General features: G+C 35.8%; 1 protein-coding gene and 1 pseudogene across 6 annotated transcripts in view; one reads left to right on the top strand and one right to left on the bottom strand.

Annotated features, from left to right (window-relative positions):
- The window catches only part of NUCB2 (nucleobindin 2), a 48,880-nt gene extending 26,199 nt beyond the window's left edge, over nt 1-22,681 (top strand). For 4 of the 6 annotated variants that reach the window (XM_054586029.1, XM_054586033.1, XM_054586030.1 and 1 more), the window contains 9 exons: nt 8,771-8,874; nt 11,741-11,926; nt 12,129-12,219; nt 12,799-12,857; nt 12,956-13,048; nt 14,539-14,628; nt 20,302-20,472; nt 20,746-20,824; nt 22,365-22,477. In XM_054586029.1, coding sequence (XP_054442004.1) covers nt 8,771-8,874; nt 11,741-11,926; nt 12,129-12,219; nt 12,799-12,857; nt 12,956-13,048; nt 14,539-14,628; nt 20,302-20,472; nt 20,746-20,824; nt 22,365-22,372 — 881 coding nt within the window. In that variant the 3' untranslated portion in view covers nt 22,373-22,477. Of the gene's footprint in view, nt 1-8,770; nt 8,875-11,740; nt 11,927-12,128; nt 12,220-12,798; nt 12,858-12,955; nt 13,049-14,538; nt 14,629-20,301; nt 20,473-20,745; nt 20,833-22,364; nt 22,478-22,546 lie in introns of those variants that run through there. The other 2 variants (XM_054586031.1, XM_054586034.1) reach the window with 2 other exon arrangements.
- Nucleotides 20,937-21,042, bottom strand: LOC129080803 (uncharacterized; annotated as a pseudogene).
- Nucleotides 22,682-26,642: the final 3,961 nt, after the last annotated feature.

The raw sequence follows: 26,642 nt of genomic DNA, 5'->3' as shown, positions 1-26,642 counted from the left end.
ACCCAGCCCAGGGTTCCGGTGCCAGGAAGATAAGTCCCGTAACTTCTAGCTGTAAAAACCAGTGGGGTTTAGGGTGGTGAAAAACACTGTGGGATTCTCAGACGTCTCCTCTTAAAGGGCGCACAACGAACTTAGGGCTCATTCAGACTCACTCCCTCTGGGCTCCAGCACGTGGGCAACTGCTGGAAGGGCACTGGGGGCATCCAGGAGCAACTGAAGTGTCTGGCATCACGACAACTACTGGGGAACAGCTTCTTCCCAGACAAAACTCCAGAGGCCAGGCAGTGGCCTTTTCTGAGCCCTACCCCCCACACAGAGCCACATATCTGAACTCCATCAGCCTGGTTCACGGGTTGCCCAGCCCTGGTGATTGCCTAAGGCTCCACCCCACCCAACTTACGGGCTTCATCATAACCAAACCATTATTATATGAAATGTTAAAGGGACTTATTTAAGAAAAAGAAGATCAAAACTATGAACATTAAAATGGCAATAATTCACAACTATCAACAATTGAATCTGAAAAAAAAACAACTAAGCCAACATGGAGAACAGAAATAGAATCATAGACATGGAGATCATTTGGAGGGTTATAAGCTGGGAGGGGGAAGGGGGAGAGTAGGGGAACAGGTGCAGGGATTAAGAAGTACAAATTTGTAGCTACAGAGTAGGCATGGGGATGTTAAAAACAGTAGGAAACATAGGAAATGGAATTGCCAAAGAAGTTATATGCATGACCCATGGACATGAACTAAGGGTGAGGGGGATTGCCAGACGGAATGGGGGGTGCTGGGTAGAGGAGGGCAAAGTGGAAAAAATTGGGACAACTCTAATAGCATCAGTAAAATATATTTGAAAAAATTAAAGAGGAAAAATAACATCAAAGCAAACCAAAAGAAAGCAGAGAGAGAAAATCTAATTGGAACAATTTACATAGATGACATAGAAAATTTGTCAGAGAGCTAGATCCACAAAAAACACTAGGCCCAGAAAATGTCAAAGGCAGTTCTATGAAACCATTAAAGAGAAGATTGTGAATGCTGTTTAAACTATTGTAGAACATAGAAAGGAGATAATCTTCCACACTCATTGTGTGTTGATGTCAAACCCAAAATTAATTGTATGTCTAAAGAATTCTGTATCATAGCAAGTGGATCTATTTCAAAAGCATAAGAAATCTAATACTATAAGTCATCATATGACTAGAAATAAAGAAAAAAGATTTCAGTGTGACAAAAGAAATCATAAAGTCAAAGGACAAATGATAAATTGGGATAGTACTTTGAAGCCTGTATTTTTAAAAATTAAGATAATTTTTTAAGAGCAATATAAGATTTCACAGCAGATTTATCATATACCTTCTTTCCCTAAACATGCATAGCCTCCCCCATTACTAACATCTTCCACCAGAGTGGACATTGTTACAGCTGATGAATCTACACTGATATATCATATTCACCTGAAGTCCGTGCTTTAGAGTTCACCCTAGGTGTTCTACATTCTATGGGTTTGGACAAATTTATAATGACATACCTACCATGATAGTATCATACAGAGTGGTTTCATTGCCCCAGAAGTCTTCTGTGCTCTGTCTATTCATACCCCCACTCCCACAATCTGTTAATTTTAGACTGTGGAAAGAATAAGTAGCTATAAAGTAGATTTTAAATTTTATTTTAATTTTTTTTTGCAGATTTTTTTTATTGATTATGCTATTGCAGCTTTCCCAATTTTTCTCCCTTTGACCGTCTCCACCCAGCAACCCCTGCTTCCTCAGGCAACCCCCACACCATTGTTTATGACCACTGGTCATGCATATAAGTTTTTTTAAAATTTAATCTTTATTGTATTTTTTTTTCCATGATCAATTAGTCCCCTTATAACCCCTCCTCTGAGGTATCACCACACTGTTGTCCATGAGTCCTTTTCCTTTTGGCTCAATCCTTCCACTCCCTAAACCCTGTCCCCCACTAGCTGTATCAGCACTCCATCTATGAGCCTGTCTTTGTTATGCTTGTTAGATCAGTTGGTCATTAGATTCCACATATGAGTGAAATCATATGGGATTTGTCTTTCTCTGACTGGCTTCTTTCACTTAGCATAGTGTTCTCCAAGTCTGTCCCTACTGTTGCAAAGGTAAAATTTTCTTCTATTTTTACAGCCCAGGTATATACAGTTTTTCGCCATTCCATTTTCTATACTGTACTTGACATCCCATGGCTATTCTGTCACTACCTATTTGTACTTCTTAATCCCCTCACCTCTTCATCCATCCTCCTCATCCCCCCTCCCATCTGGCAACCTTGCATTAACTAACTTTTCTCTTGCTTTTGAGAGTCTCACTTTATCTTTAACCTTTGGCCTCTTAATAATGATGTGCCTTGGAGTGGCCCTCTTTGCATCCATCATAATTGGACTCTGCGCTTTCTGGGCTTGAATGTCTATTTCCTTCACCAAAATTAGGAAGTTTTCTTTCACTGTTTTTTCAAATAGATTTCCAATTTCTTGCTCTTTCTCTTCTCCTTCTGGCGCCCCTATGAAGTGAATGTTAGACCTCTTGAAGTTGTCCTAGAGATAGGCTTACACTATCCTCATTTTTTTTGGATTCCTTTTTCTGATTGGTTGTTTTTTGCTTCCTTATGTTCCAAATCATTGATTTGATCCTTGGCTTCATCTACTCTACTGTTATTTCCCTGTAAGTTGTTCTTTATTTTAATTAGTGTACCCTTTGTTTCTGACTGGATCTCTTTTATGCTGCTGAGCTTCTCACTGAGTTCCTTGAGTATCCTTATAACCAGTTTTGAACTCTGCATCTAATAGATTGCATTTTGTTTAGGTATTTTTCCAGAGTTTTGAAAGTATGGTTTTTTCGTATGTGTCATGATTCTGTGTCTCCTCACTTTAGCAGCTTCCATGTATTTGTTTGTATGTATTAGGTGGAGCTTCTGTGACTCCCTGTCTTGGTAGTGTGGCCCAATGTAGTAGATGTGTCCTATAGGGTCCAGTGGCACAGCCTCCCCTATCACCCAAGCTGGGCATTCGAGAGTGTCTGCTTTGTGGGCTGAGTACACCCTCCTCTTGTAGTTGAGCCTTGATTGCTGTTGGCAGGTCAATGGGAGGGATTTACCTAGACCAGTCAGCTACAAGGATTGGCTGTGACCACTGACCACCAGCCCCTGCCCTCATGGAGGATCAGCTGTGCAGGGGCAGGGTGGTGGTGCTCTGACATGGTCTGTAACTGTCCACTGAGTACACAGGCTCTGGAATATCCCGGGTGGTGCAGACCAAGGTCAGCCATGACCTGTGTTCTGCCCAGGGCCACCCTGCATGAGCTATAAAGCAATCTGAGATGGCTGCTACTTGTGCTGGGCTTGGAGATTCCCAGGCAAAGCATAGGTGTGAATCTAGGTTGGCTGCTGCTTGTTCTGGACCTGGGGTCACTTAGCAAGAGATATGGGGGCTGGGGACTTACTGAGGCCAGCTGTTGCTTGTTTGATAGGATTTAGGAAGTTGTAAAACACGAGCCAAGAACAGCCATTTATACGGAAAAGTCACAGTTAACAGTGTGAATGGGCCAGTTTGGGTAAGACAGAGTCTCAAGGGATCTCCAGGGCAGGACAAACAGGGTGAGCCAGGTTGATGGAGTCTCAGTTATGTCACCCACCTGCTCTGTGGCTCTGTGTGGGGAGGGCTCAGAAAGGGGACAGTGGTCTCTTCCTACTTTTCCGCTTGTGAGAAAGCTGTCCCCTAGTTCCTGCCTTCATGCCAGCCACTTCAGTTCCTCCCCGTATGCCACTGGTGCTTTTCAAGCTGCTACCCCGGTGCTGGAGCTCAGAGGGAGTGAGTCAGAGTAAGTCCATGTGTGTGTGTTTTTAAGGGGAACTGTTTGGGACTCCAGAAGTTTCTTCCACTGACATAATCCCCACTGGTTTTTGCAGGCAGAAGTTAGGGGGACTTATCCTCCTGGTATTGGAATGCTGGGCTGAAGAGCCTAGTGTGGGGCTGGGACTCCTTGCTCCCAAGATATCCCTCCTGAATTCTCATCCACCACATGTGGGTGTGGGACAAGCCCATTCTGCATCTCTGCCCTCGCTACCATTCTGGATATGTGTGGTTTCTTTAATTCTGTTGTTGTCAGACTTCCATTCAACTTGATTTCTGATGGTTTTGAGTGATGGTTGTTCTATATTTTAGTTGTAATTTTGATGTGGTTGTGTATAAAGGTGAGCCATGTTTACTTCTACTGCCATCTTGACCGAAGCCTAAGAAGTAGATTTTTTAAATATAAGGATACTTTAAAGAAAGTAACCACGTAAGTCAAATGATCATCTTCATATATACGGAAAAGGCATTTGACAAAATTTAACACCCTTTCTTAATTTGAGAAAAGTAATAAGATAGTAGTCAATAGATACTTCTTTAACATGATCAGTTATGTTCAACTCAGCTACATTATACTTAACAGGGAAACACAAGCCTGTATTGTAACTAAACTTGGAAACAAGACAATTGATGCTCACTATTACCAGTAATAATTAACATTATATTGGAGGTACTAGCCAAAGCAATTATAAAAGTGAAAAAAATGATTGAGGAGAAGTAACTGAAAGGAGGTGAATAAAAACCATCTCTGTTTGCAGATGATGTGTGTGGAAAACCCAAAGTAATTGGCCAAAAGCTTAGTTTAAGCAACAGGAAAATTTATCAAGTTAAATTTATTATAAAGAAATCAGTATATTTTATATGTACAACCAACAGCCAGATAGAAGATACAATGGAATAAAAGACTCCATTTGTAATACCAACAAAGATAAAATACTCAGAATAAACCAATTAAGAAATATACATGACTTACATACAAAAAATGTATAATACTCCTGAAGGACATAAAAGTAGACTTGAAAAAAAATTGGGAGACATATAAAGACTCAAGATTATAAACATGTCAATTCTCTGTAGGTTAATTTATAAATTTAACATAATCCAAATAAAAATATGTACTTTTTTTCTGGTACATTACTAGACAAATTAATTTTAAGGTTCATATGAAAAAGGTAACAAACAAGGAATGCTCCATACCTCTGAAAAAGAACAATGAAGAAGGACTAGATATATTAGTATTAAACTATATCAGAAAGCCTCAGTCATTAGAACTATATGTTTTTGACATATAAGTAGAAAGACAAGTGGAACAGAATAGAAATTCCAGAAGTAAAACTAAATACCCATAGAATTCAGTTTGAATTAAATATGGTATGTCATTTTTAGTGGGATAGATTTTTAAAGACTTTATTTCTTTATTTTTAGAGAGAGGGGAAGGGAGGAAGAAAATGAGGGAGAGAAACATCAGTTGGTTGCCTCTTGGACCCACCCCAACCAGGGACCAAACCCAGAACCCAGGCATGTGCCCTGACTGGGAATTGAACCGGCAGCCTTTGGCTTTGTGGAACAATGCCCAACCAACTGAGCCACACCAATCAGAGCTGGAATAATAGTTCTTAATCTTCACATTGCATAAGAACCCCCTGGGGAGCTAGTTGAAAATGCAGATTACTGGATCTCACCTCCAGATTCTGATTTTGGGTATGAATAATCTGCATTTTAAACACATACTCCTGATCAGTGGATTATAGTGGGAGAGGAGGATGTTTATGTACAGCATTAAACTCCCTGCTGGTGAATAGTCTTAAAGAACAAGTGCCAAATACTCATTATCCTGAAATTAGGGATATCAATGGGATGTAAATTGAGCTCATAGCAGACTATTTAGGTCACCAGGCACACAAGGTAATTTCACCCTTGAAACCAGGTCTAAAGTGTTTTGAGATTTTCCCCTCAGACAAACTCCATATCCTCAATCTTGGCAATATTTTCTTTATTTCTAGGTAGAGACTGAATTTCATTATCTAAAGAAAACAGCCTAATATACTTAGAAAACTTATGACTGTTTTGTCATGGATTCAGAATTTATGAATTGAAATTTTTGAAAATTTGAAGGGTTTCAAGGCTCTAAATTGGGAGGAAGTATAATTTTTAAAGTAGGTAATGCATTCACATGGTTTAAACCCAGAAAGTATAAGAAAGAATATAGCAAAAACCCCTTAATTTTTTTGTAACCTGCCAATTCCCACTGCCCTGACATTGTCCTTCCTGAGTTTCTTTTTTCTTATATGAGCAAATACAAATAAAAGTTCTTGCTTTTCCTCTCTTTTTTCATGAATGCTAGCATACAATACAGTTTTGCCTTGTTTTTTTCCTTTACCAATATATTTTGGAGGCTTTTCTATATTAGTACATAGAGACCATCTTCATCTTTAAAAAACAGCTGCACAGATTTCCATTATGTAGAGATGTGACAATTTATTTAACTAGGCTCCTGTTGGTGGACATTTGGGTTTTTTCTAGCGAACACTCTTGTTCATATGACGAGGTCTGTCCAGAAAGTATCAAGCTATATGCTGTGAAAAATACAGACATTTATTGAAAAAGATACAAGAAACGTACATAGGACAATGATGCCTCAGTTTCCTTCAAAGTAGGCACCTTGGGTCCTCATACAGTTCTCCCAGTTGCCATCAGCTGCCCCATCATATTTTCCTAAATCTCATCTATGGTCTGAAATCTCTTCCCTTTCAAACGTGATTTTAGTTTTGGGAAAAGCCAGAAGTCTCACGGTGCCAAATCTGGGCTGTAGAGGGGCTGAGTCACTTGGGTGATTTGATGTTTTGTCAAAAGACTGAGAAAAAGTGATGCATGAGTAGGTGCATTGTCCTGATGAAGCTGCCAATCTCCTCCAGTTGCCCGTAGCTGTGGCCTTCTGGATCATTTGAATAGTTTCTGTGGAGGAATGCTCAAACTTAATGCAAAATTTGATGCAGATTCGTTGCTCTACTTGCTCAGTACACATTCTCACTCAATAGTGTCTACCACCCCTACTGACTAGTACAGTGAAGTCATCATTGTTCATGCGTGTGCATACCAGTCTACTCTCCTTGGCTGCCAGATTACATCAATGTCCCGCAAGATGTTCTCGTTATAATAATGGCTGGACTTTTTCTGCACAGACTTTGTATATCACTATGTATCTGCATAAGATCCCTTGAAGGATACATTCCCCACAGTGAAAATGTTAAGTTAAAAGATAAGATGTATGTATTTGTAATTTGAATAGATATTGCCACCTCTGTAAAGGTTGCATCCATACCTATTCCCACCAGCAATAATGTGTCACAGTTTTGCTTATAGTACGCATGTTCAAACATTACAAATTTTGCCCTGGCTAGGTAGTTCAGTTGTTTGGAGCATTGTTCAGATACACCAAGGTTGCAGGTTCGATACTCAGTCAGGGCACGTAGGAGAATCAACCCATGAATGCCTAAATAAATAAATGAAACAACAAATCGATAACACATCAATGTTTCTCTGTCTCTGTCTCCCTCCCCCTTCCTCTCTCTCTAAAAATCAATAAAATAAAAAACTTTAAGACTTTTGCCACTCTATTACGTGGTGTACTAGTCAAGTTTTAATATGTATTTCTCTCATTTTGAGTGAGGTTGAGTGTCTTTTCATTTATTTCACTGTCTGGTTGTATCCTTTAGGGCTAAGCCTTATAACAAATGTTTTATCATAATTAAAACTCCTGGTACAGTGTCATACTAAGAATTCAGTAAAAGCTTGGTTGAACTAAATTTAGTGGTTTCTTTCTTTTGAATATAACAAAATCGCCCAGGCTTATCTTGTATCGCCCCTCCAGCCCAGGAATTGGTCGTTGATGTGAGCATCTTTTTTTAAGTGGGAAATGATATTACAGACCAAGGGCTGGCACTAGGTGTGCTCATTGCTTCTGGAATACATATTTTTCTTGGCACTTTCATTGGATAGAGTTAGGAAGTACATGCATGTCTATACACATTTACATGTATGCACATTTGTGAGTATATATGTGTGTTTATATAGATACACATGCATATGTACCTGAAATATATGTATACACATACGTATTTTATAAATGATAAATTCACACTTTATCCCCATATAGATGGGGAATAATAGATTCCCATCTATTTCCATTGGTTTCTTGTCTTCTGTCATTCCGTATTAGTATATTCATTTTTCCTACCTGGGAACTGTGATTTCTAACAGATCAGCGCATATACCTATTTTGTTCAATTCTATAATACTATACAGTCCAAAATCACTTCACTTATTCAACAACTATATATTACTTACAGTAGCTTTGTTTTTAAATATTTTTTACAGAGAAAAACAATTGGTGTTTCTTTAAAAATCAGTCATTATTCAAATGAATTTACTGGGATTAGATTTTATTGCCTAAAAGATTAATTGGAGCATCATACAAAAAATATTTCATATAAGTTTTAGAGCAGTTCTTTTTAGAAGTTCTACTTAGACCTTTGATGAGGGTAGTATATTAGAATTTATCTAAAGAAACATAAGAAATTTGGTAAGTAGTTTTATAATAGTAAAACATTTTTGCTATTAATTACACTGGTCAACTAGTCTTTCTAGAAATAATGTTAAAATGTACACATTAAATTGCATTCCATTCTATATTCAAGGACATTGCCTTTGTCTAGAATAATAATATGTACAATATTCTAAAAGAAATTATTAACCCTTAGTCTAAACTTTGAGTTTTGTTATAAAATTGAATAGAAACCAATATGAATGCTTGCTCTTATATGTTGTTTATATTAATGTTTCTAGCTTCTAAAAATTTATCATTTATAGTTTTCTCATTTTCTTTCAGATACAGGCATGGACCACCATGCTCTGCTAAAACAGTTTGATCACCTAAACCACCTGAATCCTGACAAGTTTGAATCTAGAGATTTAGATATGCTGATCAAAGCAGTAAGAATAATTCCAAAAAATAGTGTCTTTGTTGTGACTTTGAGGTTTTGTAAGTAATATCCATATATAATGGTTATATATATCTGTAATTTGACAAGTAAATTCAATGAAGTGGTAATGTCACTTTTATATGCTACTCTCTAGAATATCTTTAGAGGGAGGTGGCTTAACCTTTATCAGTACAGATAATATTTGTACATACAGGTCTGTAATCTCTTACCCACAATTGCAAAATTTCCCCTCCCCCCAAAAAAACCTGAAACCTGGCTTGAATTATAAATTTTAGCAGGGCTACTTATATATTTCATTTAGCCTACTTAGTGTGAGTATTCATAGATTTTGCTACCGAAGTATTTTTCTTTTTGATTACAGACTCTGCAGGGATGTTACATAATGTGGCGTATGTGCCATATTCCCTGTCTTAAAAAAAATTTAGAAAATTCTTTTTTTTTGCTTCCAGTTTTATTGAGATAGAATTGACATGTAACAGTGTTTAACTCAAGGTGTACTGCATAATGCCTTGACATTGCAAAATGATTACCAAAAGAAGTTTAGTTAACACCCATCACCTCATATAGTTACAAAACATTTTTTTTCTTGCACTGAGAAATTTTAGGGTTTATTCTCTTGGCAACTTTCAGATATACCATACAACATTATTAAGCATAGTCACCATGTTATACATTACATCCTCCGGACTTACTCATCTTATAACTAGATGTTTGTACCCTTTGACCACCTTCAGTCAACTTTCCCACCCTCTGCCTCTGGTAACCACAAATCTGATCTCTTTTCCTATGGAATTAGTTTTTTTTTTAGGATTCCAGATCTAAATGAGATTATACACTATTTGTTTTGCCTGACTTATTTCACTTAGCATTTGGCCCTCAAGATCCTTTCATGTTGTCACAAATAGCAGGATTTCCTTTTTATGGATGAAGTGATGGACACAGGTTGTTTCCATCTCTTAGCTATTTTAAATAAGTTAGCTGCAGTGAACATGGGAATGCAGATATCTTTTTGCTACAGTGATTTTGTTTCCTTTGGGTATACACCCAGAAGTAGAACTGTTTGGTTATATGGTAGTTCTGTTTTTAATTTTTTGAGAAGCCTCCTTACTGTTTTCCATAGTGGCTGCACTAACTTACAATCCCACCAACAGTATGTGAGGGTTCCCTTTTCTCCACATCCTCACCAGCATTTAGCTCTTTTCTTTTTAATGGTAGCTATTCTGAAAGGCATGAGGTAATATCTCATTGTGGTTTTGATTTGCATTTCCCTAATGGTTATTGATGTTGAGCACCTTTTCATGTACCTGTTGGCTATTTGAATATCTTCTTTGGAAAAATGTCTATTCAAGTCCTTTACCCATTTTTATATTGGATTATTTGGTTTTTTGCTATTAAGTTTATGAATTCCTCTTTTTTTTGAACCACTTGCTTTGGGCTGCATTCCCAAGCAACCTGACTCTGGGAAGACCAGGGCCCCATGCGCTGAGTCCTTTTATTTTTTTAAAAAAGATTAAGATTTTATTTATTTATTTTTTAGAGAGAGGGGGAAAAAGAGGAAGAGAAATGTCCATGCCTCTCGTGTGTCCCCAGATGGGAACCTGGCCTGCAACCCAGGCATGTGCCCTGACTGGGAATCAAACCAGCAACCCTTTGGTTCGCACACGAGCACTCAATCCACTGAGCCACACCAAGTTTATGAATTCTTTATGCATTCTGGATATTAACCCCTTATCAGATATATGATTTACAAATATTTTCTCCCATTCCATAGGTTGTCTTTTCATTTTGTTTATTGTTTCCTTTGCTGTGCAGAAGCTTTTTAGTTTGATGTAGTACCTCTTGGTTTGTTGTTGTTGTTGTTGTTGTTGTTGTTGTGCTTTAGGTATCATATTTAAAAACCATTGACAAAACCCATGTCAGGGAGCTTGTTAAGGACCCATGGACAAAGCCAAAGAGAGGAAGGATTGAGGATGGGAGGTGAGGGTGGCTGGGGCAGAGGAAAGTGGTGTTGGGAAAATGGTAGCAGCTGTACTTGAACAACATTAAAAAAAAACCCAGAACCTTTTTGCCTACATTTTCTTCTAGGAGTTTTACGGTTTCAAGTCTTCTGTTTAGGTCTTTAATACACTTAGAGTTAATTTTTATGTGTGGGGTAAGGGATTCAGTTTTACTCTTTTATATATGAATATCCTATATTTCCAATACTATTTATTGAAGAGTATCCTTGGCTCTCTTGTCAAGCATTAGTTGAGAGAAAATTCTGAGGCTCATCTGGCCTCAGGGATTTTATTTATTTATTTATTTATTTACTTATTTATTTATTTATTTATCGATTAGTAACTTATGAATTGTTTATTCCTGGAATTTTTCTTTTTTAAACTTTATTTTTATTGTTGACACTATTACAGATTCCCCATTTTTCCCCCTTTGCCCACCTCCACCAGCCTCCGACTCCCCTACCCCCGGCCTCAGGGATTTTAGATAAGAGCAGACCTCTCATGGTGTACTGTACCAAGCTACGAAACTAAATGTTCTTGCCTGGCTGTTATGAGATTGAGTGAAGTGGTTAGAAACTAATCTGGTTTTCTATTGTATAGATTTGATACAGCCCCTTCTTCTTTTTCAAATCAATTTATGTATTACTTATGAGGAACTTCCTAAACTTTCAGTTTCTTTGAATGTCTGCATTTCTGGTAATAATAATGACTGAAGTAAATGGTAGGATTTAAAAAGAAGAGTCCATTCTATATTTTCTGACCTTCTATAGTGTTTTCTGTTAGAAAATATGCTATATGTAAGAATGGCTTTGTTTATGTTTTTCAAAATATGACTTTAATTTAAATACTACATTATAGGCTACAAGTGACCTGGAACACTATGATAAGACTCGACATGAAGAATTTAAAAAATACGAAATGATGAAGGAACATGAAAGGAGAGAATATCTAAAAACATTGAATGAAGAAAAGAGAAAAGAAGAAGAAGCTAAATTTGAAGAAATGAAGAGAAAGCATGAAAATCACCCCAAAGTTAATCATCCAGTAAGGATTATGACTTTATGAAATCATAATTAGATGAAAATACTTTGTACAAGATAGTAGAATTTTCTCCTAAGTTACTGGTACTTAAATCTTGATTCTTAATTCTGAAAAGTTCCTCAAATTTATATTTTATTTTGAGTATATACACATAGTTTATATTTTGTTTTGAGCAGTTTTTTGTTTTTTTAAAATTGATTCACAGGGGAGCAAAGATCAACTAAAAGAGGTATGGGAACAGACTGATGGATTGGATCCTAATGACTTTGATCCCAAGACATTTTTCAAATTACATGGTAATGTATTTAGACAAATATTAATATTTATAGCTGCTGTTTGAAAAATTATAGGTTGCTTTACTCTTAATATTTCTGCCAAGGTGTGCTATTGAATCCTCTTGATAGTAAATGTTAAGACTTCTTCTCTAGAGTAATATAATAGTCTTTATTGCTGATATGCAGTATAAAATATTTTAGGTCAGTAGCTTTGTCTTTATACTTACTTTTACTGTTAAGTCATTATATGACTTATTACAAGATTCTCTGTTAAATGAAGTATTTCTGTGACTAGGTAGGTTATATCTAACAGGAGTTATGTTATATTAATATTTACTTTTACTCTTAGAGCATATTGCTCTACTTTATATTTTTGAAAAAAAATTGTTTGATAGAGTTTTCTAAAAAACTATGATAAATTATAAATAAGTGAACTGTTATCAGCTGGACTGATCTGAGGCTTCATAAAAAAAGAAGAAAGCTTTTTCTGTAGTATATTATTTCTTTTGTCAGTACTACTTTTGCAAACCATATGTAAATAGTTGTATCTTAATTATTTTCTAAGGCATTAAAATCAGTTTTTTGCATTGGAAATTTTAGATGTCAATAGTGATGGCTTCCTTGATGAACAAGAATTAGAAGCCTTGTTTACAAAAGAGGTAAATGAATTCATTAAGTATTTGGTTGTTTTGCTCTCTCTTTATTTCCTTCTGTTTTCTTTCTTTGTTTTACGGTGGTTTAAAATTTTTCTTTTTAGTTGGAGAAAGTATATGACCCCAAAAATGAAGAGGATGATATGGTAGAAATGGAGGAAGAAAGGCTTAGAATGAGGGAACATGTAATGAATGAGGTATGTCTTAAAAATTTTAAGATATGTTACTTCTATGGATTATTCAAATTGTTGTAATAAATTTTACCACAAATGGAAGACAAATATACAGAATTCATATTTAATTGGATTTTGCATTTTTGATCCAGAAATCCAGAATATTCAGTAGGTTCCCTTAGTGTAAATAAATTTTTTGTAACTCCTTTAAAATATATTTTTTAATTTATTGATTTTAGAGTGAAACAGTATGGGGGAGAGAGAGAGACAGACAGCCATCAATTTGTTGTTCCACTTATTTATGCATTCATTGGGTTGATTCTTGTATGTGCCCTGGCCAGGGATTGAACCCACAACATTGGTGTATGGGGACAACGCTCTAAGCAACTGAGCTACCCAGCCAAGCCTAAAATATTTTAAAAGATTAAGATGCTGTTGCATATCACCTATAAACATCCTTTTGGAAGTAAAAAAATAATGTAGTCCAATATTTGGTATATTAAATGGCTATTTTAGTTTTTGGTAAGAAAATCTAGAAACCCAATACGTAAGTGGTTTATAACAACACGTATTTATTTCTTGTTCACATTAGTAAGCTGAAAACTCTGATATAGACATCAAAAGCAGGGTAACTAAAGCCCACTGTTCTACTTTAGGGATTTTCACCTGATATTGATAAATTGGGATTTCTGTTGACTACTGGCATTTCAGGGTAGCAAATGAATGTCTGTTGTTTTTTTTTTTTTAATTTTATTTATTTATTTTTAGATAGAGTGGAAGGGAGAAAGAAAGAGAGATAGAGAAACATCAATATGTGAGAGAATCATCGATGGGTTGCCTCTCGGCCTGCAACCCATCACTGGGGTTGGTGCCCTGACTGGGAATTGAACCAGCAACTCTTTGTTTCACAGGCTGGTGCTCAATCCACTGAGCCACAAGAGCCAGGGCACAAATCAACTTCATTTTGGCTATTACTTTTGTAACTGAATTTGCCATAGTTTAAAAGAGCCATTGAAGGATTTGGAGAGGTTGTAAACTTTTGTTTTGATTTACTTAGTTGTTTGTTTTTAAGAAAAAATGTTGACAGCATTTTAACTTAAACTCCTTTACTCTGGCTAAACAGTCCTCTTACTGGAAAGGTTATTTTTCTTGCCCGAACACACTTGGCTCCAAGAGAGATTATACATAGTGTGGTGAGGGAGAAAGACAACACTAGACAACTACTGGTCAGATCAGCAGCTTAAACTTGGTGACCTATGGGGGTATCAGGGATATAGACACTTCACTGTATTTTCAAATTTGACTTTCATAGAAAAGAAAAGTATCTGTTTTCTGATTCTAGTATAATGTTGAGTGTTCTGTTTTGTCTTTTATTTTCCCCTCAGTGTTTGTGGATGTTAGGCCAGCTCTAACTGCTGTATGTTTATGTAGTGGCAGCTGTTGGAATACAGTTTCCAGTGTCTAAATAATACTACAAAAAGTTATTTGACTTTACTACATTTTCCTTTAATCAGGTTGATTCAAACAAAGACCGATTGGTGACTCTGGAAGAGTTTTTGAAAGCTACACAAAAAAAGGAATTCTTGGAGTCGGACAGCTGGGAGGTAATGGAACCTACTTGAAAATGGGATGTATGGTTCAAGAAATTCTACATCAGTCCATTCTACTTTTAACTTTTAGTCACCATTATGTATGCATGTATCATCTTACCATTTTGGCTTTTCATGTAAAATGTCACTTTAAAATAATAATCTTGGCTTCTTGGAAAGCTTGTGGCAATCGATCTCTTGTAATTACATTGCATATGAATAGAAGTCCTTTAGGAGGGGAGATTTCTATTTTTGGTTGTCTTATTATTTTAGATATTTTTAAAAAACATTTTCTTTTCTTCACCATAATTTTTGATTGTTTTGGGAGGGAGATTTCTTTAGAAGTCTTTTAAAAATTGTAAAATAATGTTCTTTCTTGAAAATTAGAAATATAAATACACTTGAATAAATTAGAAGTTACTTAAAATGGAGACACTAAAATTATGTATTGTGTTATGCCAATTTAGAAAGAGTTTATATATTTAGTATATGCCTTTATAGTATACAGTGTATAAATAGTGTATGGTCCTATCTTTACTTTATGTATACACATAAATTCATAACTATATAGGAGGCATGTCCAGAAAATATCCATCCACATAATATGAGAAAGAGACATTTACTAAAGAAGATACAAGATACAAGAAACATTGTGCATAGGACAATAATGTCTCAGTCCCCTTCGAAGAAGGCACCTTGGGACCTCACACAGTTCTCTCAATCACTATTAACTGCCTTGTTATATTTTCCTGAATCTTATAGACTGCCTGAAATCTCTTCCTTTTCAAAAGTGATTTTAGTTTTGGGAAAAGCCAGAAGTTATAGTGTCAAATCTGGGCTGTAGGGGGACTGAGTTACCTGGGTGACTTGATGTTTTGCCAAAAACCTCTGCATGAGATATGATGCACACGCAGACGCGTTGTCATGATGAAGCTGCCAATCACCAGTTGCCCAGAGCTTCAACTTTCTTAATCACCCAAATAGTCTCCAAGGAGGAATGTTCAAACTTAATGTAAAATTTGATGTAGATTCGTTGCTGTACTTGCTCAGTTGTTTTGAATGCGACAGCCACATAGTACACATGCTCACTCAACAACGTCCACCGCCCTCGTTGACTAGTACAATGAAGCTGTCATTGTTCACACGTGTGCGTTCCAGTCCACTCTTCTTGGCTGTTAGGTTACATCAATATCATGAAAACCATTCTTGCTATATTAGCAATGGTTGGAATTGTTGTGGACAGACCTCATATTTTTAAAAATGGCTTTATACTGTATAAATGACTTTGTATGTTTGTGAAATCCTGGTTTTAAAAAAATCTATCAACATTTCCTTCACATTTTCCAATGCCGTGCTTCAAAAACATGATTTAAAAAGTGACTACTTAGCATGCATGCAGTTGTGTGGTGTAGCATAATTTATATAATCATTCCTCCAGATTTAAACATTCTGGATCCATTCCACTTTTTTTTTTTGACTGTAATAAATAACACTATTATAACTATCCATTTGTTCATACATTTATGGCATCTGTGATTTCCCTACGATTAATTAATCCCTAAGAATAGAACTATTTTCAAAGTTTATGAACATTTTTAGTTTCTAAATATATCTGTCAAATTGCTCCAGAAAAGTATACCAATTTTTATCATAGCTAACTGTGTATAAATGACTGCATACACATCTTTACAAGAATGGTTGAAAGAAAAAAGAGTGGTTGAGAGGTACCAACCACACTAGATTGAGGAAAGAACATTGTCTTTTTCTATATAGAATATTTAAAAAAAGATTACCATCTTAATTATATTTTTAATTGTCCATGATATAGTTTGAGACAGGGTGACCAGCTGCCTTGGCTTACCCAGGACTGAGGAGTTTCCCAGGATGTGTCCCCAGGATGTAACTTTTTAGTGCTAAAACCAGGACAGTCCTGGCTGTTGGTCATCTTAGTTTGAGACAAAAGAAATCAGCTTTTTGATACAAGTTTTTTTCTAACATTTGAGATATTTCTGGACTTTGGTGAAGAATAATTCTAAAATTATTTAAATATGCAATCCCTTTAGTGCTTTTGGTGAACCAGATCAATAGATAATTATGTACTTTTATTCATTTTGACATAATTTCAGATATACAAAAAAGTTGTAAGAGTAAACCAAGAATCCCTGAATACTGTTTACAAGATTTTCTATTTTACATTTACTTTCCCTCCCTCTCTTTTTTCCTCTATTTTAAATCTGTGTGTATGTGTATGTTTATATAACATACAATTATTTTTGAGAGTAAATTGCACACTATACCACCTTATCCTGAAATACTCAAATGTGTAATTCTGGCAGACAAGGATTTATCTTACACAATCACAGTAAAATCATCAATCCCCCTACACACAGTATTCTAATCTATAGACTTTATTGAGATTTTTGTTAATTTTCCCAATACTGTTTTTTTACAACAAAAGAAAACCCAAGATCATTCGTTGAGTTTAGTTGTAATGTCTTTCTAATGTCCTTTAATCTGAAATAGTCCCTGAGTCATTATGTCTCACGCCATTGAAATTTCAAGAGTATAGACCAGCTATTTTGTAAAACATCTATCAGTTTAAGCATGTCTGCTATTTCCTTAAGATTCCTGCTTTTGAAAGGAATATGAATGAAGCGATGCTAAGTACATTGTATCAGGATGCCTATGCTGCTGATTTTTCCCATAACTGGCAGTGTTAACTTTGATTTATTGTTAATTGGTTAAGGTGGTGTCTACAGGCTGTTCCCATTATAAAGTTACTATTTTACCCTTTGCAATGTAAAAAGTATCTTGTCAAACCAACCATATTGCAGGAATCAGAAGTCAGCTTTAAAAAATTCACTCTACGTCATACGAGGAGTCTTTCCAAACACTATTTGTAAGCATTATTCTCATACCTATGGGGTGCTTAACTATTTTCTCAGGGTTAGACATTCAGGTTATTTTTAGTCTTTTACTGTGATTTTTTTAAAGTGCTGCTATAAACATATTTTTATATAAAACTTTTTTAAAAATATTGAACTACTATTTATTTTTTCATTATTCAATGGCAATATTTATTAGCAAGACAACAGTGGGGTGTATAATGTAAAAAGATTATTTGAAACTCCCCCTCAAAATGACTTTAAACATAAAAAAGGGTTAAAAATCCTTGGCTTCATTCTTTTTTTTTTTTTTTTCTCCAGTGCCCCATGTTTTAAACATAGCAGTGCCTGTACCATGTGATACATGTGATTACAGAATAAGCATTAGTTGGTTTAGGATCATGAAACTGTGGTCCAAAGAGGAACACAGATATTGAAACCTCACAGTAATGAAAATACATCAGCAATATTGCCCAAGGTAAAGTATATGCAAATTTCAGTGGAAGTACAGAAGAAGGCAACACAAAGAAGGCTTCACAGTAGAGATGTTTTTGAAATGAGATTGGGGCAAGGTTGGAGGAAGGCATTCTCAGCAGAAGGAATCACCATACAAAGGCACAGGAACACAAAAGAACACAGTGTATGCATTTATGGCTGGAGTGTAATAAGCACGGATATAGGGATTAGCAAGAGTTGAGACTGAACAGGTCATGTCATGAAATGCATTGTTAATGTTGGGCCCTTGGTACATTTTTAAGTATTCTGAAGGACTAATTTCCTGTGAACAGTCTATGTCCCACAGCAAAGATGTATGTATTTTAACCCTCTCATGTAATTTATTTACTTATTTATTTATTTTGTACAACATAATGATTTTATATTTGTATATATTGCAAAATGATCACCACAATAAATCTAGTTAACATCTGTCACCTATATAAAACTTTTTATATGTTTTTTATAGAATAGGTTCTCAACGTAGCATTACCAGGACCAAGGGAATATTTTTAAGACTTGATATACTTTGTAAAGTATATTGGAAGAATTGAACTAATTTACATTTCCACTAATAAAAAATGAGTGTTCTGTTTTTTTCAATGTGCTTTAATGATACACTTTGAGACTGTCGCTAGTTTTAGTGTTCACTGATATGATTCTGGTCAGCATCAGCTATTACTATGACTGTTGACAAATGGTGATTTTTCTAATCACCATTCCTTCTACATTTATTATTTGACTTTCTGTAGGAAGTGCTATCTCTTCCCTCTTCTCTATCTGTTTATTCACTCTAGACTCCTGGCTTCTTGTTTTATTTAGTAAGCCTGAATCCTTTCTATCGTTTTATTTTGATGCTCAAATTGTTCCATATTTGTGTAGTGGGAGTTTATTCAAAGTGGTTTTTGTGGGCTTCTAGCATGTTCTTATCCTTTAAGGACTTTCTTATTTTTTAGCATAAGATATTCAAGGCTCATTTTGTTTTCTTGTTCCTTCTCTGTCCCACCTCTGGAATAAGCCATTTTTTTGAGGAGCACTTTTTTTCTTTTCTTTTCTTTTTTTGTTTGTTTTTTAGTGGAGATTGATATTACAGACCGGGATTTGGGTACTGAGTGTGCTCCTTGCTAGTGAATCATCTTTGCTTCTCAGCCTGGCCAGATAACAGAGCTGAGGAATTAAAAAAATTTTTTAAAAATATATTTTTATTTATTTATATTACATATATGTACATATAAACATACACACTTGCACACACTTAGACACACCTATACACATTTATATTCACTTTTATATATGTATATTTAGCTATCAATATATATTAAAACTCATGCATTCACACTATCTTCTTGAATTTCAGTTGAAACGCCTGTAATTCCAGTACAACATTTTATCTTTTTCTATATTTCATACAAAACCTGGCTCCAATTTCCACAACAATATTTCACTTTCTTCCTCAGTATTAGCATGTACAAAGCATTTTAGAATTGGTAATCCTTGCCTCCATGCAAAACAACAGTTTTAGATTTGTTTAGATTGTTTTGTTGTTTTTAACCTGAGGGTGTGTAGTCCAAATACTGTGATCAGAAGTTCCTTGGGTTAGTTCTTTTCTCCCTCCCCCTTCTGTCAGTTATTTTATTTACTTAAGATAAAAACATTACTTACTTGCTTCTGTTTGTATTCAGTTGGGAAATTTTTCTGTCCTTGTGGATTTTACTTATTTGTTTTTTGAGTTTTGAAACATTGGCATGTTTCTGAAATTCAAATCTGTACAAAAAATCGTTTTCAGGAGTGTGATGTCCTTTCCTTCATCCACTTTGTTCTTTCCTCCCTGTTTTCTCCCTTGTTCTGCAGATAAACAATCTCGTAAGTCTCTAGGTTGTTCTTTTGCTCAGATGAGTACATAAATATATAGTTTCTTATTTCCCCTTCTTTCTTGCCCAACAGATATAATACTATATTCTATTGTACTTTGCTAATCATAGAATTTTAAAGCTGAATCAGACCTTACAGTTATATATATGTGTGTATATTTAAAGATGTTACAGTAACTGGAGAACTATTTTTTGAAATTTATTTATTGATATTAGAGAGAGGAAAAGAGAGAGAGAGAGAGAGAGGAATATTGATTTGTTGTTCCACTTATCGATGCATACATTGGTTGATTCTTGCATGTGCCCTGACCCGGGGGCGGGTATTGAACCAGCAACCTTGGCATACAGGGATGATGCTCTAACCAACTGACCAGCCTGGCCAGGACCTTAAGGTTATATTTCTAAGGGTTTTTTTCCTTCATTTTTTTTCTTTTTAGACATTAGATCATCAACAGCTCTTCACAGAGGAAGAACTGAAAGAATATGAAAGTCTAATCTCCATACAAGAAAACGAACTTAAGAAAAAAGCAGATGAGCTTCAGAAACAAAAAGAAGAGCTACAGCGTCAGCATGACCAACTGCAGGCTCAGAAGCAGGAATATCATCAGGTTGTATTTTTTAAGAGGATTGTGTCATTAAAAAGGATTTTAGGTGCTTTCCTAAAAGCCTGTGTTGTAACATTTCAGTGTAGTATTACCTGTAGTATTTTAAATTCTGGTATTTTAAAAATTGCTTTGTTGAATATTAATCTAAATTTCAGAATTTGAATATCACATTTTGGAAAATAATTTTCAGTTAGTTTGTTGTGATTTGTCAAAGGTCACACATGTAAGAGAAAACCAAATGCTTCCTTTTAAAACATTTTTTTTTCCATTCCCCAGGTTGTACAGCAGATGGAACAAAAAAAATTACAAGAAATTTCTCCATCAGGGCCTGGTGGACGCTCTCAGTTCGAGCCACGTATGTAATTTTTTTTGTTCATCTGTTTGTTTAAGGAAATAAAAATACTGAATAAATTGAAATCCACATTTATTATAATTATAATTTCAAATTATTAATATCTATGCTATATTCTACACATTTGTGAAAATAGAGCACCTTGTATTGCAGAAAAATGAAGTTTTTACTAAACTTTTCTAGTACCGAACTATAGAAATGATCCCTGAAAGTATAGTCTTTAAACTTTTCTAAATCTAAATCTAAAGTTTTTACTAAACTTTTCTAAATCTAAATCTAAAGTTTTTATGTATCTGAACATTTCAAAAGCTATGTAATTTGATATCCATATTTATGATGAAGTGACTTATTTCAACATTGTTTATTATTTTTCTTATCAATTATTGATATCAGAGAACATACTTTTTTCCTTTTTATCTATTTATTTACTTTATTTTAGTCTTTTTTTAAACCATAGCCTTCATTCTGACTTTATTAACAGTTTTAGTTTTACAGTACTTGTTAGGGTGAGGTAAGTGTTCCCCAGCCAGACAGAATACCTGTTCCTATAAAACATTCAGGTAAAGAAAATACAAGTTATTTTCATAAGCCTATTTAAACATTCCATTGTTCATAATCCCATCAATCTTTTTGCTGGGCAAACAGGCTTTGTGTTCTCTCAGTCTAATTGTAGCCCACACCAGGGCTTCACCCGTGGGGCTTCCATGTCAAAGTCCAGAAACTTCTGTTCTCCACCTCCTGACCATTTCACCCACTCTGGTGCAAAGGCTTTGGATCCTCAGTGAGGGGTCAAGTCAAGGGACCCTGGTCCTTTTGTTAGCTTTCATCTTGATTCACCTCCCTAACCATTGCTCAACACAACTTCAGGTCAGATGTCTCATTTTCGTCTTTGACTGTTGGCTGTCAAAATGTCTCTAAACCAGGATAAATTAAGCAGACTCGTTTGGGGCTCTTTAATCCTGAGGTGTTAGAAGCATATTCCTTCGGCCTGCACCATCTTGAGTAGTCCTATATTAAGACCTAGCTGGGGCCTTGAACCAACTCTTTATTACTGACCCATCAAGTTAAGTAGCTGAAGTTAAGTTCTGCTGTGGTAACCCAATGTGGGTACATGGTCTTTTCAAATGTATCTTTCAGTTTTCTAAGCTGTTGCATTCTAAGGGGTTGTGTGGTATTGGCAAGCAGACCGTGGCTTTTCTGATTGTTTATGTGAGAGATGTATGTATGTAGGAGGCCCTTTTTCTTCATACAAATACATGCTCAAAAAAGCCAGCTTGCTGTCTAATCACCCAAAATATGAAGACAAGAGTCCAAGTACCAGATTTCGCTTAGTTTTTCAGCATCTGCCATAATATCTTTTTGAAGTAGGATGATCTGTGTGTGTTTCTGAGTTCCTAAATTTGGTTTGTGATGAATATGATTTTTTAACTCATAATCTGTGATTAACTAAGTGTATTTAAAAAAACAAATAATATATATAAAAGAAGATTCAGTATAAAGGAAGATACCTTTAAAATGAGAGTATATATGTTTTTTTGAACAGTCATTTAACGTCCGATGCCCGCCAGAACTTGGAAGAAAATGTAAAATCAACACCTGTGTCATCTTTTTACCTCCCTTCCTTTTTCTCTACTCAATAAATATTTTAAAGCATATATGGAATAAAGGAAGATATGTTTAAATGAGAACACATGTGGTTTTTTGTTTTTTTTGTTTTTGACACAGATACTTAAAGATTGAAGTCCATCAGAACCAGGAAGAAAACCTCAATATCTGCTCTCACTTTTGTACCTCCCCCTTTTTTCCTTTGTTCTCCTTTAGTGATTTAATTAAATGGCCTCATGCCATAATTTAATGAAACTGTCAGTAACTTTTTAAGTGAGAAAGCTCTGTCTGTTGCTTTGAAAATAGATTGCTCTCATTCATGAAAGTAGGTATTCTTTATCAGCGTTTATCATCCCTCCTCTTACTAAAAGTTTCTTTGATGTTTATAATTCTTCTCCTGAGAAGGCCATCACATTCCCCAGTGTTCCTTCATAATTTTTCCTCCTTTCAGTTCTCTTAACTGCTAGAAATTTTTCTACTGAATAGCTTTTGCTACCACTTCAGATGATTTTTCATTCATACTTTTGCTTTATTATTATGTACTCTACTATCAAAGATCTGGCTGGTAGGGAAGCTGAGAAATCACTGAGGCAATGTGACCAGCTAAAAGTTAGCATTCTTTGACTGAGAAAGATGGGAAGAGGGAATGTTTGGAAGGCAACTTTTAATTTTAACCTAGACAACCTTGTTGGCTACCTAAATGTCTATGTATACTCTCCTGAAACAGAAAACACTTCTCCCACCTCAAAAGGAAACCATCGAAATCCAGCCCATTATTACATATAACTCAAAGACTATGATACTTCTGGGTATCTGTGGCCGTCTACAAACTAAAACATAAGGTGCCTGTCCCATGAGTACCATATTCAGAATGGCGGGATAGGTACAGGATGACTGCAATAAAATCAGCCTTTTTGAAAAGGGGAAAGTGGCAAACATGTAATCGCTGATCCATAACAAGGTCTCTGCTCTGTTCGTAAATATATTCCCTATTTTTCCCATCAGGCAACTCCTGATTCACCTTTCTGGGAGGAACTCCCTTGTCTGATGTCCTCACGGGCCCTTGGCATTGAGCTCTAGGAAGTTTTTCATTGCCCATTAATTTTTAATTAGACACATCTGAGTGGGCATTGGAAAGGGTGCCTCTCTTGAAGGCCCGACAGTCTTAGCACTTCACTTCCTGTTATTTTGGGTTTGGGGGTTTGGGGATTGCGTTAGATAGTTACAGGCTGTTTGAGGCCAGGTTTAAGGTTTTTACTTTGATTTTTGACAAGACATTTCCCTAAAAACTTCCCAGGTTTTGGGCCTGTTTTTTCAATTATTACTGTGAGTAACCACCAAGATCTTGTCAAGGCATAGTTTCTGAAAAAGAAACCATGTTTATTTGCTGGCTTCTATGTTCTCTCTCTTCCCTGGGATCTTAAATGAATGGCCCCTACTTGAGACCATTTACACTAAAGGCTTGAATGAGATGACAACAGGCTTTATCTGATCTTTTTCCTTAGGATGGCTCCCATTACTTGGTGGAAAATTCTTAAGGGAGGGTCTTGAAAACGGTCAAGGAAGTTTTAGGTGCTTCCTCAGAAACTTTACTTATGGAATGTGGTAGTAGTTGACTTGATCAACTCTTCAGGGCTCCAGATTTGAGAGTTTGTGCATTTGTCTTGTAGACAGACAACAAATCCCTTAGCAAAGCTATATACCTTTCCATCTCTGCAGACTTATTAACCTTGACCTGAGTTGCATCTGTCCTGCAGGACTTTGCTGAAAGAGGCAGAGGCAGCTCCCACATGCTAGCGTTCTACTGCCACTTTCTTTGACACCTTAACTTAGGTTGGCATGAGGTTTCATGGCCCAAAGCCCAACCTCCTCAACTCTGCCCACATCATACTTAAGATCCTTTTACTTGCTGTACCTTCCTTTCAAACTACCAAATTCTGTAGGTGGGTCAAGATTCTTGGTTGTGGGTAATGGAAACTTCTTTAGTTCTTAAACCGAATGGGATTGATTAAGGGGTATAAATGGCTCACAGTGTGTTTGAGAGGGCTGAAGAAACGGAACCTAGGCTGAGCTTCTAGGAATTACACCGCAAGAGAGGGCTGCCAAAGAAGCTGCTGCTTTTGGAATGATCAAGAAGCTGCCTGCCACCTTGGCAAGCTGCCTGCTGGATTAGGAAGATGTGAACAGCTGCCGGCTCCAGAACCACACCATCACTGCCCTGGTTGGTGTGGGTGAAAGTGGGTACCCTGTGTAACTCTGTTCCATGTGAAAGTCTCAAGTGAGTGCATCTGATTGTTGGACCAGTCATACCTGGAACCTTAGCTGCAAGGGAAGTTGGGAAATAATAGTGTTCAATTTCCCTACCTCTATAGTACAGGAATGCATGTTTAAAGTTTTGAAGTGAACCAATCCACTGTAACACCTCATAATCTTACATTGTTTCTCTTAACATTAATAATTTTTAAACTCTTAGTCCTCATTTCACAAATTTTTTGATAATTATTGCATATTCCACCAAACATACTTCAGATTTTTTTCTTAAATCATGGATCCCAAAATTAAATATAGCAATCTAGAAAAATTCTCCTTATATTCAGCTTAAACAAAAAACAACCCACAAAAGTCACTCAACTGAGTAATGCTGCGTTGTTTTTTTTTAAAATAGAAAAGAATTCCTATCTTTATTGTTTAAATTGCAGGAAACATTAAAAAATGGTCTGGAATATCCTTTTATTGACTGCCGTATCTCCTGGGGGACACTCTTTCAGATGCTAGACTGTGGTTAAATTGGAAAGTAATTGGAGAAGAACCTACAGAAATTTCTTAAAATGCTCTTTTGGCAGGAATAAATAATGGGTAGACATTAATGTAGACATATCTCACAGTGTCCAACAAATTACTATATTATTTTAAAAAGAATTGTTGGCTTAAAATTATTGATGGACTTAAGGAATTGCAGTTCTGTGAGTGCTGGGCATTTGTGAGTAACTATTAGTTCTTAGAAAATGACTGATAGTACTCTCTCCAGCCCTGTTAGAAAGTACTGGTCCTGTGTTTAATTTATACCATTCTCCTTCATACCTTGGTAGATATTAGTCTTTGGTTTAGCTGACTTAGTTGTATGTATTAGTAATTTGGGCTTTGTTTCACGTATAAATTTTCATGAAGCATGTAAATTTATAGTCTACTTAGGTCTATTAATTAAAATTTCATTATAAAAGATGATGGTCCACGATAATATTTAATTCTCACTAAAGAGAACTGCAAGTTAGAGATAGCAGTAAAAATCCTTTGAGACGTGTCTATACACTTATTTTAACCAAGATTTGTTCACAGCAGCATAATTTTTACGCTAATTGAATAGATTTGTAATACTACCATCCTAGATCAAACTCTGGTCTTCACGTGGGGGCAATCTAAAGGAAATTCTCACATTTTGTGATAATGTGATTTTTTTAAGATAGCCAACCGAATAAAAGAGGAGGTGAGAAAAGTATTTTCTTTAGAATGACCTTTGGACAAATCCAGTTCTGGTTGGTGTCTACAATTTAATCTTTGTTTTATAACTGCAGTACAATCAAGAAGAAATTGAAAAAGAGCCAGAGTTAGATGATGAGCTTCCTCGTTTTCATGTAAGATGTTACCCCCTGAAGGACCTGCTAGAGAAGTCCCCCGTCACCCTGTGCCTCTGACCCCCGTAACCACTGGCCGCCCTTTGTTTTTGCTGGAATTGAGACATTAAGGTATATTCCCTAAAATGCAAAGTTTATTCTTTTAGTTTCTTATGGGTGAGAAAAGGAAAGACTGTAATGACAACTTGCTTTCAAGGTGTGAGACTTGAAGGGACTAGGATCTTTTCTGGCCCTTTTTTTTTTTTTAAACACAGTATCATTAGCAGGACTCCATTCTTTCCTACCCATGTTATGATTTATTTTTTAAGTGAGTAGTTGGCTATGAATTAGTAACCATTTCTTAGAGAATCCTAGAACTGAGCTGGATTAAGCAGCCACAGCAAGTGGTGAAGATACCAAGTTGAAAAACTAGGGTTTATGGTTACCAGCATGCCAAGCTGTTTATTCAGACAAAAGCAAAGCAAAATAAAACCAGCGAAACCTTTGATTTAATTTAGGAATTTAGATTTGTTTTTTTCAAATATGATCTGTAGAATTAGGTAGAAAAACAACTACATTTTTACTGATGTCTACAGTTTTCACTG

This window comes from Pteronotus mesoamericanus, unplaced genomic scaffold, assembly GCF_021234165.1.
Source record: "Pteronotus mesoamericanus isolate MK-2021 breed Mesoamerican mustached bat unplaced genomic scaffold, CSHL_Meso_final contig_90, whole genome shotgun sequence".
NCBI lineage: Eukaryota > Metazoa > Chordata > Mammalia > Chiroptera > Mormoopidae > Pteronotus > Pteronotus mesoamericanus.
Note: the sequence above shows the minus strand (reverse complement) of the source record. Positions and strands in the feature narration are given on the sequence as shown.